Source organism: Pholis gunnellus, assembly GCF_910591455.1.
Source record: "Pholis gunnellus genome assembly, chromosome: 23".
NCBI classification, from domain to species: domain Eukaryota; kingdom Metazoa; phylum Chordata; class Actinopteri; order Perciformes; family Pholidae; genus Pholis; species Pholis gunnellus.
Genome location: NC_136550.1, coordinates 7,050,037 through 7,066,382, shown reverse-complemented (window position 1 = coordinate 7,066,382; position 16,346 = coordinate 7,050,037). Strand labels below are relative to the sequence as shown.

Genomic DNA, 16,346 nt, shown 5'->3' with positions numbered 1-16,346 from the left:
CTGCAGCAACAACAACAGCCGCACCTACGACTGCAGCAACTACAACAGCCGCACCTACGACTGCAGCAACTACAACAGCCGCACCTACGACTGCAGCAACTACAACAGCTGCACCTACGACTGCAGCAACTACAACAGCCGCACCTACGACTGCAGCAACAACAACAGCCGCACCAACAACTGCAGCAACTACAACAGCCGCACCTACGACTGCAGCAACTACAACAGCCGCACCTACGACTGCAGCAACGACAACAGCCTCACCTACGACTGCAGCAACTACAACAGCCGCACCTACGACTGCAGCAACTACAACAACATCTGCACCTACGACTGCAGAAACTACAACAGCCGCACCTACAACTGCAGCAACAACAACAGCCTCACCTACGACTGCAGTAACTACAACAGCAGCACCTACGACTGCAGCAACTACAACAGCCGCACCTACGACTGCAGCAACTACAACAGCTGCACCTACGACTGCAGCAACGACAACAGCCTCACCTACGACTGCAGCAACTACAACAGCCGCACCTACGACTGCAGCAACTACAACAGCCGCACCTACAACTGCAGCAACTACAACAACCGCACCAACAACTGCAGCAACTACAACAGCCGCACCTACGACTGCAGCAACTACAACAGCCGCACCTACAACTGCAGCAACTACAACAGCCGCACCTACGACTGCAGCAACTACAACAGCTGCACCTACGACTGCAGCAACGACAACAGCCTCACCTACGACTGCAGCAACTACAACAGCCGCACCTACGACTGCAGCAACTACAACAGCCGCACCTACGACTGCAGCAACTACAACAACCGCACCTACGACTGCAGCAACTACAACAACATCTGCACCTACGACTGCAGAAACTACAACAGCCGCACCTACAACTGCAGCAACAACAACAGCCTCACCTAAGACTGCAGTAACTACAACAGCAGCACCTACGACTGCAGCAACTACAACAGCCGCACCTACGACTGCAGCAACTACAACAACCGCACCTACGACTGCAGCAACTACAACAGCTGCACCTACGACTGCAGCAACTACAACAGCCGCACCTACAACTGCAGCAACAACAACAGCGTCACCTACGACTGCAGCAACTACAACATCTGCACCTACGACTGCAGCAACTACAACAGCCGCACCTACGACTGCAGCAACTACAACAGCCGCACCTACGACTGCAGCAACTACAACAGCCGCACCTACCACTGCAGCAACTACAACAGCTGCACCTACGACTGAAGCAACGACAACAGCCTCACCTACGACTGCAGCAACTACAACAACATCTGCACCTACGACTGCAGAAACTACAACAGCCTCACCTACGACTGCAGCAACTACAACATCTGCACCTACGACTGCAGCAACTACAACAGCCGCACCTACGACTGCAGCAACTACAACAGCTGCACCTACGACTGAAGCAACGACAACAGCCTCACCTACGACTGCAGCAACTACAACAGCCGCACCCACGACTGCAGCAACTACAACAGCCGCACCTACGACTGCAGCAACTACAACAGCCGCACCTACGACTGCAGCAACTACAACAGCCGCACCTACGACTGCAGCAACTACAACAGCCGCACCTACGACTGCAGCAACTACAACAACCGCACCTACGACTGCAGCAACTACAACAGCCGCACCTACAACTGCAGCAACAACAGCCTCACCTACGACTGCAGCAACTACAACATCTGCACCTACGACTGAAGCAACTACAACAGCCGCACCTACGACTGCAGCAACAACAACAGCCGCACCTACGACTGCAGCAACTACAACAGCCGCACCTACGACTGCAGCAACTACAACAGCCGCACCTACGACTGCAGCAACTACAACAGCTGCACCTACGACTGCAGCAACTACAACAGCCGCACCTACGACTGCAGCAACAACAACAGCCGCACCAACAACTGCAGCAACTACAACAGCCGCACCTACGACTGCAGCAACTACAACAGCCGCACCTACGACTGCAGCAACGACAACAGCCTCACCTACGACTGCAGCAACTACAACAGCCGCACCTACGACTGCAGCAACTACAACAACATCTGCACCTACGACTGCAGAAACTACAACAGCCGCACCTACAACTGCAGCAACAACAACAGCCTCACCTACGACTGCAGTAACTACAACAGCAGCACCTACGACTGCAGCAACTACAACAGCCGCACCTACGACTGCAGCAACTACAACAGCTGCACCTACGACTGCAGCAACGACAACAGCCTCACCTACGACTGCAGCAACTACAACAGCCGCACCTACGACTGCAGCAACTACAACAGCCGCACCTACAACTGCAGCAACTACAACAACCGCACCAACAACTGCAGCAACTACAACAGCCGCACCTACGACTGCAGCAACTACAACAGCCGCACCTACAACTGCAGCAACTACAACAGCCGCACCTACGACTGCAGCAACTACAACAGCTGCACCTACGACTGCAGCAACGACAACAGCCTCACCTACGACTGCAGCAACTACAACAGCCGCACCTATGACTGCAGCAACTACAACAGCCGCACCTACGACTGCAGCAACTACAACAACCGCACCTACGACTGCAGCAACTACAACAACATCTGCACCTACGACTGCAGAAACTACAACAGCCGCACCTACAACTGCAGCAACAACAACAGCCTCACCTAAGACTGCAGTAACTACAACAGCAGCACCTACGACTGCAGCAACTACAACAGCCGCACCTACAACTGCAGCAACTACAACAACCGCACCTACGACTGCAGCAACTACAACAGCTGCACCTACGACTGCAGCAACTACAACAGCCGCACCTACAACTGCAGCAACAACAACAGCGTCACCTACGACTGCAGCAACTACAACATCTGCACCTACGACTGCAGCAACTACAACAGCCGCACCTACGACTGCAGCAACTACAACAACCGCACCTACGACTGCAGCAACGACAACAGCCGCACCTACGACTGCATCAACTACAACAGCCGCAGCTACGACTGCAGCAACTACAACAACATCTGCACCTATGACTGCAGCAACTACAACAGCCGCACCTACGACTGCAGCAACTACAACAGCCGCACCTACGACTGCAGCAACTACAACAGCCGCACCTACAACTGCAGCATCTACAACAGCCGCAGCTACGACTGCAGCAACTACAACAACATCTGCACCTACGACTGCAGCAACTACAACAGCTGCACCTACGACTGCAGCAACGACAACAGCCTCACCTACGACTGCAGCAACAACAACAGCCGCACCAACGACTGCAGCAACTACAACAGCCGCACCTACGACTGCAGCAACTACAACAGCCGCACCTACAACTGCAGCAACACCAACAGCCGCACCTACGACTGCAGAAACTACAACAGCCGCACCTACGACTGCAGCAACTACAACAGCCGCACCTACCACTGCAGCAACTACAACAGCTGCACCTACGACTGAAGCAACGACAACAGCCTCACCTACGACTGCAGCAACTACAACAGCCGCACCTACGACTGCAGCAACTACAACAGCCGCACCAACGACTGCAGCAACTACAACAGCCGCACCCACGACTGCAGCAACTACAACAGCTGCACCTACGACTGCAGCAACTACAACAGCCGCACCTACGACTGCAGCAACTACAACAGCCGCATCTACGACTGCAGCAACTACAACAGCCGCACCTACGACTGCAGCAACTACAACAGCCGCACCTACGACTGCAGCAACTACAACAGCCGCACCTACAACTGCAGCATCTACAACAGCCGCAGCTACGACTGCAGCAACTACAACAGCCGCACCTACGCCTGCAGCAACTACAACAGCCGCACCTGCGACTGCAGCAACAACAACAGCCGCACCTACGACTGCAGCAACTACAACAGCCGCACCTACAACTGCAGCATCTACAACAGCCGCAGCTATGACTGCAGCAACTACAACAACATCTGCACCTACGACTGCAGCAACTACAACAGCTGCACCTACGACTGCAGCAACGACAACAGCCTCACCTACGACTGCAACAACTACAACAGCTGCACCTACGACTGCAGCAACTACAACAGCCGCACCTACGACTGCAGAAACACCAACAGCCGCACCTACGACTGCAGAAACTACAACAGCCGCACCTACGACTGCAGCAACTACAACAGCCGCACCTACGACTGCAGCAACTACAACAGCCGCACCTACGACTGCAGCATCTGCAACAGCCGCAGCTACGACTGCAGCAACTACAACAGCCGCACCTACACCTGCAGCAACTACAACAGCCCCACCTACGTCTGCAGCAACAACAACAGCCGCACCTACGACTGCAGCAACTACAACAGCCGCACCTACAACTGCAGCATCTACAACAGCCGCAGCTACGACTGCAGCAACTACAACAACATCTGCACCTACAACTGCAGCAACTACAACAGCTGCACCTACAACTGCAGCAACAACAACAGCCTCACCTACGACTGCAGCAACTACAACATCTGCACCTACGACTGCAGCAACTACAACAGCCGCACTTGCGACTGCAGCAACTACAACAGCCGCACTTGCGACTGCAGGAACTACAACAGCCGCACCTACAACTGCAGCAACAACAGCCTCACCTACGACTGCAGTAACTACAACAGCCGCAGCTACGACTCTAGCGCCGACAACAACAGCTGCACCTACGACTGCAGCACCTACAACAGAAGCACCAACAACAGCGGCACCTATAACTGCAGAAAGTACAACAGTCACACCTATAAGTGTACTACACTCAACAAGTCGCGTGACTTTCAGATCTCTGACATCCACATTTACATCTGATTTGAAGAATAAATCATCTCGAGCTTTCAAAAACCGAGCTACAATGATAACGAAACAGGTAAGTCTCACACTTTGAATAAAACCTGCTGGTTCAACTATTGAATTAATAAATCCGAGAGCTCAAGCACCCAATCAAAGGACTGAAAAATTACGAGAGATATCCCTGATATAACAAAATCACGTATTGAAATTTCCAGAAGGAATTAATAAAGGAGACATTAAGGGCAACAACAAACTGAATGGCCCTCCGCTCACTCCTCCCGGAAAGCGCGAGCCGGTGATTGCAAAACCGCAGCTCACATTACTGCAGACTCACTAGCATGTTGGAAAACTACATGACCTCAACCAAACATAAAAGCAGTCTCTGTAGAGCCAGTATTTGATTTGTCCTTTCTGGGCTACTGTATAAACACTGGGTTGCAACACGGCAAACTCCGTGGGGAGGATCCATTCCCTATATAGACATGACGGGCTCATTCTAAGCCAACAAAAACAAACTCTTAGTTGGATTCTTAGTGTCATCTAATTTTAGATGAAACTCATTAAACATAGTTCTGCACGTTTTACTTAATTTCTACTGATAGATCCCCCGAAAAACCTACACACTGGTCATTTAAATCCAACTTTATTTCTGTTTCCACAGCTTTCGCCTTTGTTCAAAAACAGATTCCCTTCCACCTTTGACTCCATGAAAGTGGTGGGATTCAGGTATTATGTTGAGAGATACAGTTTTACAATTGTTACATTTCAGGGTCAGTGGCTAACACATCAAACTAATTTTTTTGTTTCTCCTTCTGCAGACAAGGATCAGTCATCAACGATGTGGATGTTGCCTTTAACATGACATCTACTCCTAGTCAACCTGAGATTACCAAATTATTGATGGATTCAGCTGGAAGCGTCGACGGTTTTGACATTGAAGCCGCCTCAATCACTGTGAATGGCTCATGTAAGCAATAATGAGTGATACTTGATAAAAAATGTCAAAAGTTGCTCAAATGTTTGTCAAACTAATGGTTTGTTGTTTTACTGCAGTAACTACGACTGCAGCACCTACAACAGCCGCAGCTACGACTGCAGCTACGACTGCAGCAACTACAACAGCCGCAGCTACGACTGCATCACTTACAACAGTTGCACCTACAACAGTAGCACCTACGACTAAAGCAACTACAACAGCCGCATCTACGACGGCAGCACCTACAACAGCAGCAGCTACTACTCTAGCCCCTACAACAACAGCTGCACCTACAACAGTAGCACCTACGACTGTATCAACTACAACAGTCGCAGCTACGACTGCAGCAACTACAACGGCCGCACCTACGACTGCAGCAACTACAACAGCCGCAGCTATGACTGCAGCACCTACAAATGCAGCAATTACAACACCTGCGCCTACGACAGCTTCAAGTGGAAGTCATGAGATCAGTCTCATCACCGCATCCTGCCTTGTAGTGTTGTCATGGCTACTTTCAAGCCAACAATAGCATTAGTGCTGATATCCATTTGACTTTACATCAATACATGAAAGCCATCACTGGTATGAAAAATTACTTTGTTGTCAGTCAAAATCTAAAATTCTTGTCGTACAAGTTTTGTACAGCTTTGGATAAACTTACTATCAAATTATTAATTTGGAATAACTCGACACATTAATGAAAGAGGATTAAGTATGTCTGTCTAACGAAACATGTTTCTGTGTGGGAATGTCCAAGATCATGGACCGGATGAAATGACATAGCCAACTTTAAGCACCAGGTCTATTTGAGACATCACTAGAATAATAAGCTAATCAACATAATCGGAAACCTTGGGATGTCATGATTGCACAATTAATAATAAAATTACTTTTGCTTCCGTGCGCACTGAGCTTTAGCAATATTTAACATAATAACAGTTACTAATGCTGTCTTCTTTAGGCTTGTTTGCGGAAAAAATGAAACTAGCCACTCTGGATAACACTTTCACCCTTGTTTGAATGAAATTATATCAAAGGTAATGGTATACATATATGTCAAAATAATGCACTGTCAATTTTCATATTTATAGAAAGTGTATTTATGTAATCATGCTGTATTCTGGGAAATTTATTTTATTTTGTACAATTTCTGTCAAAACATTTACAATGATCACAATACACAATCTTTGAGGAATTGAAATCATCTCTTGTATGATGTTTTGCAATTTTGGTGGGTCAATACAAAATATATCAATGTCATGTTTAATGTAAAAGAACATTGAAGGCAGGATTGGTAATCTTGAGAAACTAGTAAGAGTACGATAGTTTTAAATAATCATCCAGCCGATCAACCCAGCACAATGTCGCCATCCCTTTTCCAATGAAATTAGCAAGCAACACTAGCTCTAAAAGTTGCTACATCTCGCAAGAAAGTCGTCAAGTCGCCACCACTGACAGCCCGTCCCTTCAGGCCTTCCTCAAAAGTCACATCACCAAAATTAGCATTATGAACGCGAACATATAATGAACATAAACAACAAACATGGTGATTGTTAGGACTCTCAGCTGTCAAGCTAGTAGCTTGTGGAAGACTCGGTGACGAGCCATTTATGTAATGGCGCTCACCAAAAAGAAGCATTTTAAAATACAGTTATGTTGAAAAAGACGTAAGGCTACCACAGCAAGCATAAACTTTACAATAAATGTTTTTAGAAACTTGCCATTTACTCATTAAATGCAACATTCTCCTTTTGTTTAAGCTGACAAGGAAAGTGATCAATAATAAGTAATAGACATATATATTATTTACTCCCCGCAAAAACATCACTCAATATTCAATATTTAATTTGATGAAAATAAGTTGGTGAAAGTATAATTTTAATAAGGTACTCTGAGAAAATTCACAAATAAATATATCAGAAACATGGGGAGACATTTTTGAGCATTGTGATGGCCTAAATGAACTGGCGTAATAAACTAACAGTGAATTTTGCAACAAATATATATCGAGTAAACATGTGTTAGAGAGGTTTATACTGTATATTGAATAATCTTGTGACTTCCAAGGAATTACAAAAAGGCATTTGTCATCTGTTCTTCTATTATATTTATCCAAAAGTATTTTGGATGGATACTAAAGATTTTAAAAAAAATCCTACTACACGAGTACATTTACGTAGCTTTAAATCCAACAGGATGGACAAAGAGCTTGGTTTTATTGGTGGAGAAATCCCACAAACGTAAAAATAAATCAACTCTAAGCCTCAAACTTTTGTAATATGGCACCATAATTACATATGCTTTTTGTCATACCCTTTGGACATATCCCTGCTACACTGTTCTGTTAATAAAGAGGGGATGAAATTGTACCCTAGTGTAGCCATATTCATCAACAGAGGGAGCCATCACACCAAATGTGTTTCTCCATGATCTCAATCACCCATGCGTTTTAATGACTATCTTGTCAAGAATTAAAGTTGCCGTGTTTTTTGACATAATGTGAAATGGACCACTCCTTTTCATCATTCATGTTAACCTTTTCAAATAAGTGCATAGAATCCATCCTATAGGATGTGTAAATGCATCTGCTAAATGACTGTAACGTAATGTAATGTAAATGCCTTTAACTCAGCATACCTATGTTCACATGTAGTGGTAAAGCAGGTAAAATACAAAAAAAGCAGTTATTTCAACATGAGGAAAGACGTGTATTCCAGAGTATTTTGTGAAAAGCCCTCCCTTTTGACAGGGGAGTCTAAATAGATGCCAATTTTCTGGCTTTGAAACCTCTCTTCTCTGTTTTTCTCAAATAAATTTTAAATGTTCATCAGAACTCAAGCATTTCCTTTAAAAAAAATATCTGTCACTAACATTTATTTTTGTCTGAGACCCTTTCTGTTTCGGCCCTTTAAATTGTCATCTATTTGTTAAGAGGACTTAACAACTTATAAGCATGAAAGACCATTCAAGAAGAATAATCCACTCAGCCATCTGACTGTACCACGTGAAGCTCTTGTGGCAGGCAGTTACAAACTTTTGAATGGTTGTGTTTACTGCTTGACAGTACGGAAAAAGTGTGATATAATAAAAAATAATTTTAAGGCTGTATCTTCCATATTGTTTTCTCATCACACTTGAAACAGGTAATAAAGTACATTAAAATACATTGTGTGTGTTATTTAAAAGGTCTTAAAAAGTCTTACATTTGATGTGAACACTGAAGAAACCCTGACTGGTTGGACAAAAATTACAGGTTGATAGTGACCATTTATCAAATTTAGTGAATTCATACTGGAACATAGCGATATCATGAACTGACACAGAAGAAAATAAAAAAGTATCATCAAGAGTATTATCCATCATCATTAATTTATAAATATCCCCCGGTTACTCTAAACATCATGTACAATATTTGTTTAATATATTCTTTGTGTACAATTATTTTCTTGCATTTTGATATGTCACTAGAAATATTTTTGTTGTTTGTAATAACATATACTGTCACTGGTGAAATGCTTTTTCACACGACAAAAGAAGGGAGTGTGCCATGATACTGTGCCAGGAAAAATAACAAATTGACAGCTGACAGCTCCTACGACAGCAGCACCTATGTTACGCCCAGCTCGTGGGCCGCAACAAAAGAAGACGCACACTAGGCTTATCAGTAACAATCTTCAATTTATTAAAATAAGTCAAAGTAACAAAGAAACAACAGGTTGGTGAAAATGGACTGAAACTCTGTCGTCTGGGCAGGCGGGGTTAAATACAGCAGGAACACTGGCCATGAGATCCGAATTAGGGTGATGACCCCTCAGCTCCACCCAGCCAAGGACTTACAAACACAAAAGCACATACACACAGTACCAGGGCAGCAGGTCCAAGGCAACAAGCTTCTGAGGCCGTCACACCAAGAAAGAGCAACCAAACACCCTCAGTGACTACAGACAAGAGGCTTTGACTTCACATGTCATTAAGCAACTGGAGAGGCAGGTCCTGAAGCACCTCCACTCATTAGTCGAGCCATAGCTGGACCCTCTGCTGTTTGCACACCAGTCCTGTCTTGCCATTCATTTTCATAAAATTGCCAATATTTGAAATCTACATAGTCGAATCCTCAACTCAAAAGCTCTATAAAAAGGAATTCAGTGATGAAAAAACAGCATAAAACGTACTATTGGTGGCCTGCCTCCCGCTACTTAATTGCATGCTGAAATGAATGCTGTGATACTTTTGTTGTCAAATTCACACAAGTAACCAACCAATGCATCCTCTGTTCAATGGGCATGTGACAAACACCTCAGAGAATTTTAACTGTTCTTGGCAGAGAGCGAACTTGAGTATCGGGACATTACTTTGGTTACAAAAGATGACGTTTAAAAAAGGACACAAGAACACCAGTACAGAAAAGAATGCAGATAGATAGAGTATGCCTTCCAAACTTTTTATTTTTACTTTTAGTGCAGCTGCTCTTACAAAGTACGTACGGTTGCGCAGTATGCATTCAATTTGGACATCTAACTTCCTGATAACATTCCACCTCTTTCTCAAATATCCACTGTGCAGAGGATTGTAGTTCAAAATAACTAGAAAAGCATCCCGATTTGCAGACTAAATTCAGTTGCAAAATGCCAAAAATATCACAACATCCTATGTACTGCATTTGAAATACTAATTATTGGGACATACTGAATCTTTTTCTGGCATAGTAACTGGAACGCACAGTGAGACATTTGAATTGCAATGTCTGTCATCAAAAGCAACATATTATATTTGTGTGTGTATGAAGACTGACATCTAAGACTACTGTCTAATTTATATATACTATATATATATATATATATACATATATTTTTTTTTAATATATAATAAATGAATCAAGAAAAGCTAATAAGATAATAAATAATAATAATTAATGATAATCGGTAGATGCAGCCCTATCGATCAATATTCTGAATAGCAATGAAATGTCAACATCTTATAAATGAGCCACTGTTCGACCTTACCTGAGACTCCACGGCTCCAACTGCTCTTCCTTCAGCCTGCTGTCCTGATAAACTATTTGATGATGTTTCCTGCAGGTAATACGAAGATAAGTTGATGTATGATAGAGACACAGTAAACCTACTGACACTTTCATGGTATCTTAATAGCTCTACAAATTACAGTATACATTACTGCAGCTATTACTAACTTAACCATGAAAATGCTCAGCAACATTATTATTTATTTTTCAACTAATTTTCCCTGTGACATCAGAGCTCCACTGAGACCCTTCAGCTTCACCTGGCTGTGTTGGCGTCAACAGCTGCTGCAACCAGGAAATGTATATTTTGTTACACTTTGGTTCCTCTTTAAAATGTCTACAATATCAACTGAAGATGGTTGATGTTAAAATGTCACGTTTGAGCAACGAACACAAACTAGCTAGCACATTAGCCTACACCTGAAATGTAAACATAATATCAAATGAGTGATGCTAGTTATATCCAGCAAACATATATTTTTAGGCTCATGAATTAAAAAATACCAACCAGTTCTTCTAATTTCATCTGACAGATGCTAAGGTTACCTTGATTTGGTGTTTCAGCTAATCGAAAATGTGTAGTAGGCTACCAGCCACAGCTTGGGGTTGCCAGATCCTCGGGTCTGATATCCCCCACATGTCTCTCCTTCACTCTTTATCAAAATACCCTAGTTTCGCACAAAACACTCAAAGCTGGCAATTTGGCATAACGCTATTTTACTGCTTAATGACATTTCTTTTTAAATATTGGTTAAATATTTAGTCTCACAATTGACTAAGGGACCTTATGGCCTGTACCCAAATGATCTACACCACTGTTTTGAAGAGTTTTTCTCTATTTAAAGGGTATTGATCAAATCAAAGTACTGATCTTTTAAACTTAATGCTATTAAGTAAAATTATTGATAAAAAATGAATTGGACATTTTCTGTCACGGCTCTGCTGTGACTCCAGCCCTTTTCTTGTGTTTCCCTGTGTTCGTTGTGTCTCCCCTCTGTTCTCTGTGTGTGTGTGTGTGTGTGTGTGTGTGTGTGTGTGTGTGTGTGTGTGTGTGTGTGTGTGTGTGTGTGTGCGTGGCGGGGGCGCACCTCTCCGCACCTTCCTGCAATCAGATCATCAAGCTCATGTAGTTCAAGTACCCCGACTTTCTTCCCACTCATCGGCAGATTGTTTCGTCATCTCAGTGATATCTAGAACCTTGGCCGCTCTGTGTCTTTTTCTGCTTCGAGTTTTTGTTCTGCTTGCTATTTTTGAATTTAACATTAACATCTTTTTCCTGTGTCTAAAGATCTCCGTACCTACGTCGCAGGCCAGCCACCACTCACGCCGCCTCTCCTCCCTACCTGCATTCTTCTCCTGCTCTACAAGTCACCAGCCCGTTCCTCAGCCAGCCTGTCCTCCAGCTATCACCTGCCTCCCTTTTCCCCGCCAACCATTACCTATTAAAACCCATTCCTTCACCTACTCTGCCGTCTCTGTGTCAACTCTTGGGTCCAGTATAACCAACCGTGTCCTAAATCATTTATTCAATTCAATGAAATTTAAATGTAACTGAGGGGTGACCTGTGAAATCATCAAATAAACAGCTGAGGCAAACTCACAAAACATTAAAAAAATCCACAGCCAAATGCAACACTTTATCTATTTCCAGTGTTTCACTCTGCTCTTAGTGCTCTCTCTAACAAACTAAGTATTTTCACATTACTGACAGATTTTACCTCAGATGTCAGAAGGTAAGAAAAAAAGTGAGAAAAAAGAGTGATTTAACACAAATTATATTTAACAACAGGCCAAAGTATTATTTAAAAAAATAGGTCTATATCTTATTAGCAGATTGAACTCCCAACACAACATACCTAATGCATCGGGTATAACTTGTCTTGTGACTATAATAAGTACTGTTTGCTGCATCATTGCTGTTGTTAAATGTCTGCCTATTAGGTGTATGATTATTGTCTTTAGTCTGAATTAGGAATAACTTCACTGATAGTAAACTTTATGTGACTGAGGAGCAAACCTACATTATATAACAGTTTTGACTGTTTTCTGAATTCTTATTGTGATGTTTCGGAAAAACGAGACAGAGTTCTGCCATGAATCAACATGTAAGTCACAGGATTGTCAACACTGTTTGTTTTGATCACCAGGAAGTGCAATTCAAAAACAACACAGGGATAAACTATGTAGCCAAAGACGTCACTGAAACTAAAAGGAATGCCTCTTGATAATACATTTTAAAAAATAATAGCAGGACAGATGGTCTCTGCCTATTAATTAAGCTACAGGATATTGTAAGCTCACATTGAAAGAAAAATATAATTTATATGGTTCTAGACACTTGATAATAAACATAAACCAGACAAACCTGGACTTTAACCTAACATCAATGTTCAGCTTTAACCTCCATTGCCAATGTTGAATTCTATTCAAATGGATTTGCATTAATTAAAAAACAAATCAACAGGTGACAGAGTGACACAGGCTACACAAGCAGTAGCTCTCCCGTCACGTGTGAGGCCATGTTGCATGATGAGTTAAATACCCTTCATGCTAACTTTAACCTCCTCAACAAAAAGTCGTCTGTCAACATTCCTGGTTTTGAACTTAGAACATGTGCCAACCAGCTAACTGATGTATTGACACATCACTGTCACAGGAGAGTGTTCACAAATGATTATTACCTGTGTCACTTAACCTCATTGTGATAAAGTGCTTTGAGAAACCGGTTGTACGGCATATCAAAAACAATATCCTTGCCAGCCTGATTCCTCAGTAGTTTGTCCTCAACCCTTCCAAGTAATCTGAAACATTTATACAAATCCTCCCAGAATAGACGCCTGGTGCGTAAGGGGAGAATTATCCCAACGTCTTTGAATTGTTAACTCAATGGCCTGTGAATAACAAATTAATTTAACATTTACGGCATGTCAAGTTCAATATCGCCAGACATCTTAGGCTAGTTTGTTTTTTCTAGATTTCTCTTTTAACTGGCTCGACGGCACTCTTAAAACACTGGCACAAAATCTGTTGTCATGGCAACACATATCTGTCAACTTAAAATTACGTTGCATTTAGGCAGATACATTGATCTCTAGTGATTGGTGAGCGACAATTGAACCTCAACCCACAACCCAAATTAGTGTGGAGAGGAGGCAATGTCAGACTGAAGATGGAAACAGAGGGCAACGAGTTGAGAATTCTGTTTGACATCAGGCGAGGAAGAACGAGCAACATTTCATCGTTTTATGATGCCTCTCAAGAGAATTAATAGTTGACAAAATACACTTTGTAGACTTAGTCGGAGCCAAGCAGTAGCCTCCAGTGCAGACAAATGAAGCCAACAAGGAAGAGCCAAAAACTGCAGTTCCTCGAATGACCATTTCAGGCTGGCTTTAAAAAAGGGAGTCAATCTCCATAGACCCCCATGTTAAAATGTCCAACTATACGGCAGAAATAAACATGTTCACAGCCTGGTACTTAAAATAAAAAAATATTTTGTTTTCTATAACTAATTTCCCTGTTCATGAAAACTGTACATGATGTTAATTATATTAACTCCCCTGTTTTAAATATATTAAACCTTGAAGTTAGACATAATTGAGGCCGTGGTTGCTTTGAGTGACAGGTGGGTACAGTCTCAGGTCGCTCACCACCAGCTGTCTGCTCTGCTGGTCACCCGGGCCAAACCCACTTTTGACCTAGCCAATAGCCGTAGCCTCCCACTTTGGGCTATTAAAAAAAACTATGGGCGACGTCACAAAGACTTGCCGCTTTATTAATGTTCAGAATGTTAAATACAGCTCATTTTAAAAAAAAATACAGAAATTACTATGAAGAAAGAACAGACCCACACAATGTTACTATTTTCTATCCTTTATTTATGCAGTGGTCCTCATGATTTATGATTACCTAATTTAAAATGTGTGTCCTCAAAACTACGGTCAAATTATAAATAAGAGTAATTGGTTGAAATAAACCTCTTCTATTAATTAGTGGATCGTGTTCAGGAGGAAGTTTAATCTTTTTTGAGGAGTTTTAGTCAGCACCATCAGAGTTGGAGCCAACACTGTAAGCTACTTACTGCTGGCAACAGCTAGTAAGCTCACTGACTCATAATGTGCAAGTTTCAATTAGCAAATATAATCAACTTCAGTTTACTTGTTTTTACCAAAAGCATATGCTGAAATAGTTCAATTATATTGATATTTAAGGTGGAAAAAAGAACAAGTACATATTTATAATTTGTTAAAAATAGTGATTTAAGACTGGAACATATAAAAAATTGACACTTTCTTGAAAGAATATGAGGAAATAAACATGAAATGCTTTCCTTATGATTTGTCAATATATATATATATATATTACTGCTTTGTACTTTAACTGTATTGTATCATGTATTCACATATTTACTCTGATAATTTCAAACATAATATACAATATTCATTAAGTATGTTTTAATGTGCTTTTTGTCCCTTGTACTTCTTCCTGCTCCATTACTGTGTCACTAGTATCTATATTTATATTTTTGTTCTACTGTCACGCTGGGAAAACTTCTTTCAACATTGTCATAGGTGGAATGCACCAGTAATTCACAGGACAAAAGAAGGGAGTGTACCATGATACTGAGCCAAAACACTGACAGATTGACAGCTGCAATTGAGAATACAGTTTGTTTTGTTTTGATGGCAGGGACTAATGAAAGACATCTATGAGTTACGTCATTAGCCTTCATTCCGTTTCAATATAAAGGCCTTAATAGATGTGGACTGTCACAGAAGGAGAAAGGTTTTCAATATCACAGATGTGAACTGGACTGAATTATAAGACACTGAAATAGTTTAAAACATTGAAAGCAGAAAGAGAGGGGGAATTGATTACTTTTCATCTTATTTCTCATCCTTTTGGGTAAGTACATTCTTAAATCTGTTGATAATACTGTCCGGACATTGGTCCATACAAACTAAAAGAGAGTTTGTTGCTAGAGTGGATCGTGCGTTCAGGAGGCAATTTAATCTTTTTTTGTGACCTTGTGGTCAGCACCATGAGACCTTGAGCAAACATTGTACTAGTGCTACCTACAGTAGTTAGGAAGCTGATTGATCCATATTGAGCAAGTGCCAATTTAAGCAAAAGCTTAAATAAACTTAAATAAATACATTTTACTTTGGTTCATACACCAATCCATTTTATGCCGCTTATCCAGGTTGAGGTTGCATTAATTTAGTTAATTATATCGCTAAGAATCAATTTTCTATAGTGCTGAGAAGTACAGAAAAATGTGATACAATAAATTATTTTACGCTGCACTCTCCCAACTGGTTTTCTATCATACTTTAAACAGTAAATCAAGAAGCAGGTATTAACAACAATATGCCACAATTAGTCATTTCAAAAACTCTACAGTATTGTACAGTCGACTTATGTCTACTTAGTGACATTGAGGTTGGAAGAAATATATATATATATATATATATATATATATATATATATAC

General features: G+C 42.1%; 2 protein-coding genes across 2 annotated transcripts in view; both read left to right on the top strand.

Moving 5' to 3' along the window:
• The window catches only part of LOC306714566 (uncharacterized protein), a gene marked incomplete at its 5' end in the record, with an annotated part of 23,736 nt that extends 14,741 nt beyond the window's left edge, over positions 1-8,995 (top strand). The window contains 4 exons of the mRNA XM_079184613.1: positions 3,505-4,928; positions 5,514-5,578; positions 5,671-5,819; positions 5,906-8,995. Coding sequence (XP_079040739.1) covers positions 3,505-4,870 — 1,366 coding nt within the window. The 3' untranslated portion in view covers positions 4,871-4,928; positions 5,514-5,578; positions 5,671-5,819; positions 5,906-8,995. The remainder of the gene's footprint in view (positions 1-3,504; positions 4,929-5,513; positions 5,579-5,670; positions 5,820-5,905) is intronic.
• The window catches only part of LOC306714564 (uncharacterized protein), a gene marked incomplete at its 5' end in the record, with an annotated part of 18,510 nt that continues 7,077 nt past the window's right edge, over positions 4,914-16,346 (top strand). The window contains 2 exons of the mRNA XM_079184608.1: positions 4,914-4,928; positions 5,514-5,578. Coding sequence (XP_079040734.1) covers positions 4,914-4,928; positions 5,514-5,578 — 80 coding nt within the window. The remainder of the gene's footprint in view (positions 4,929-5,513; positions 5,579-16,346) is intronic.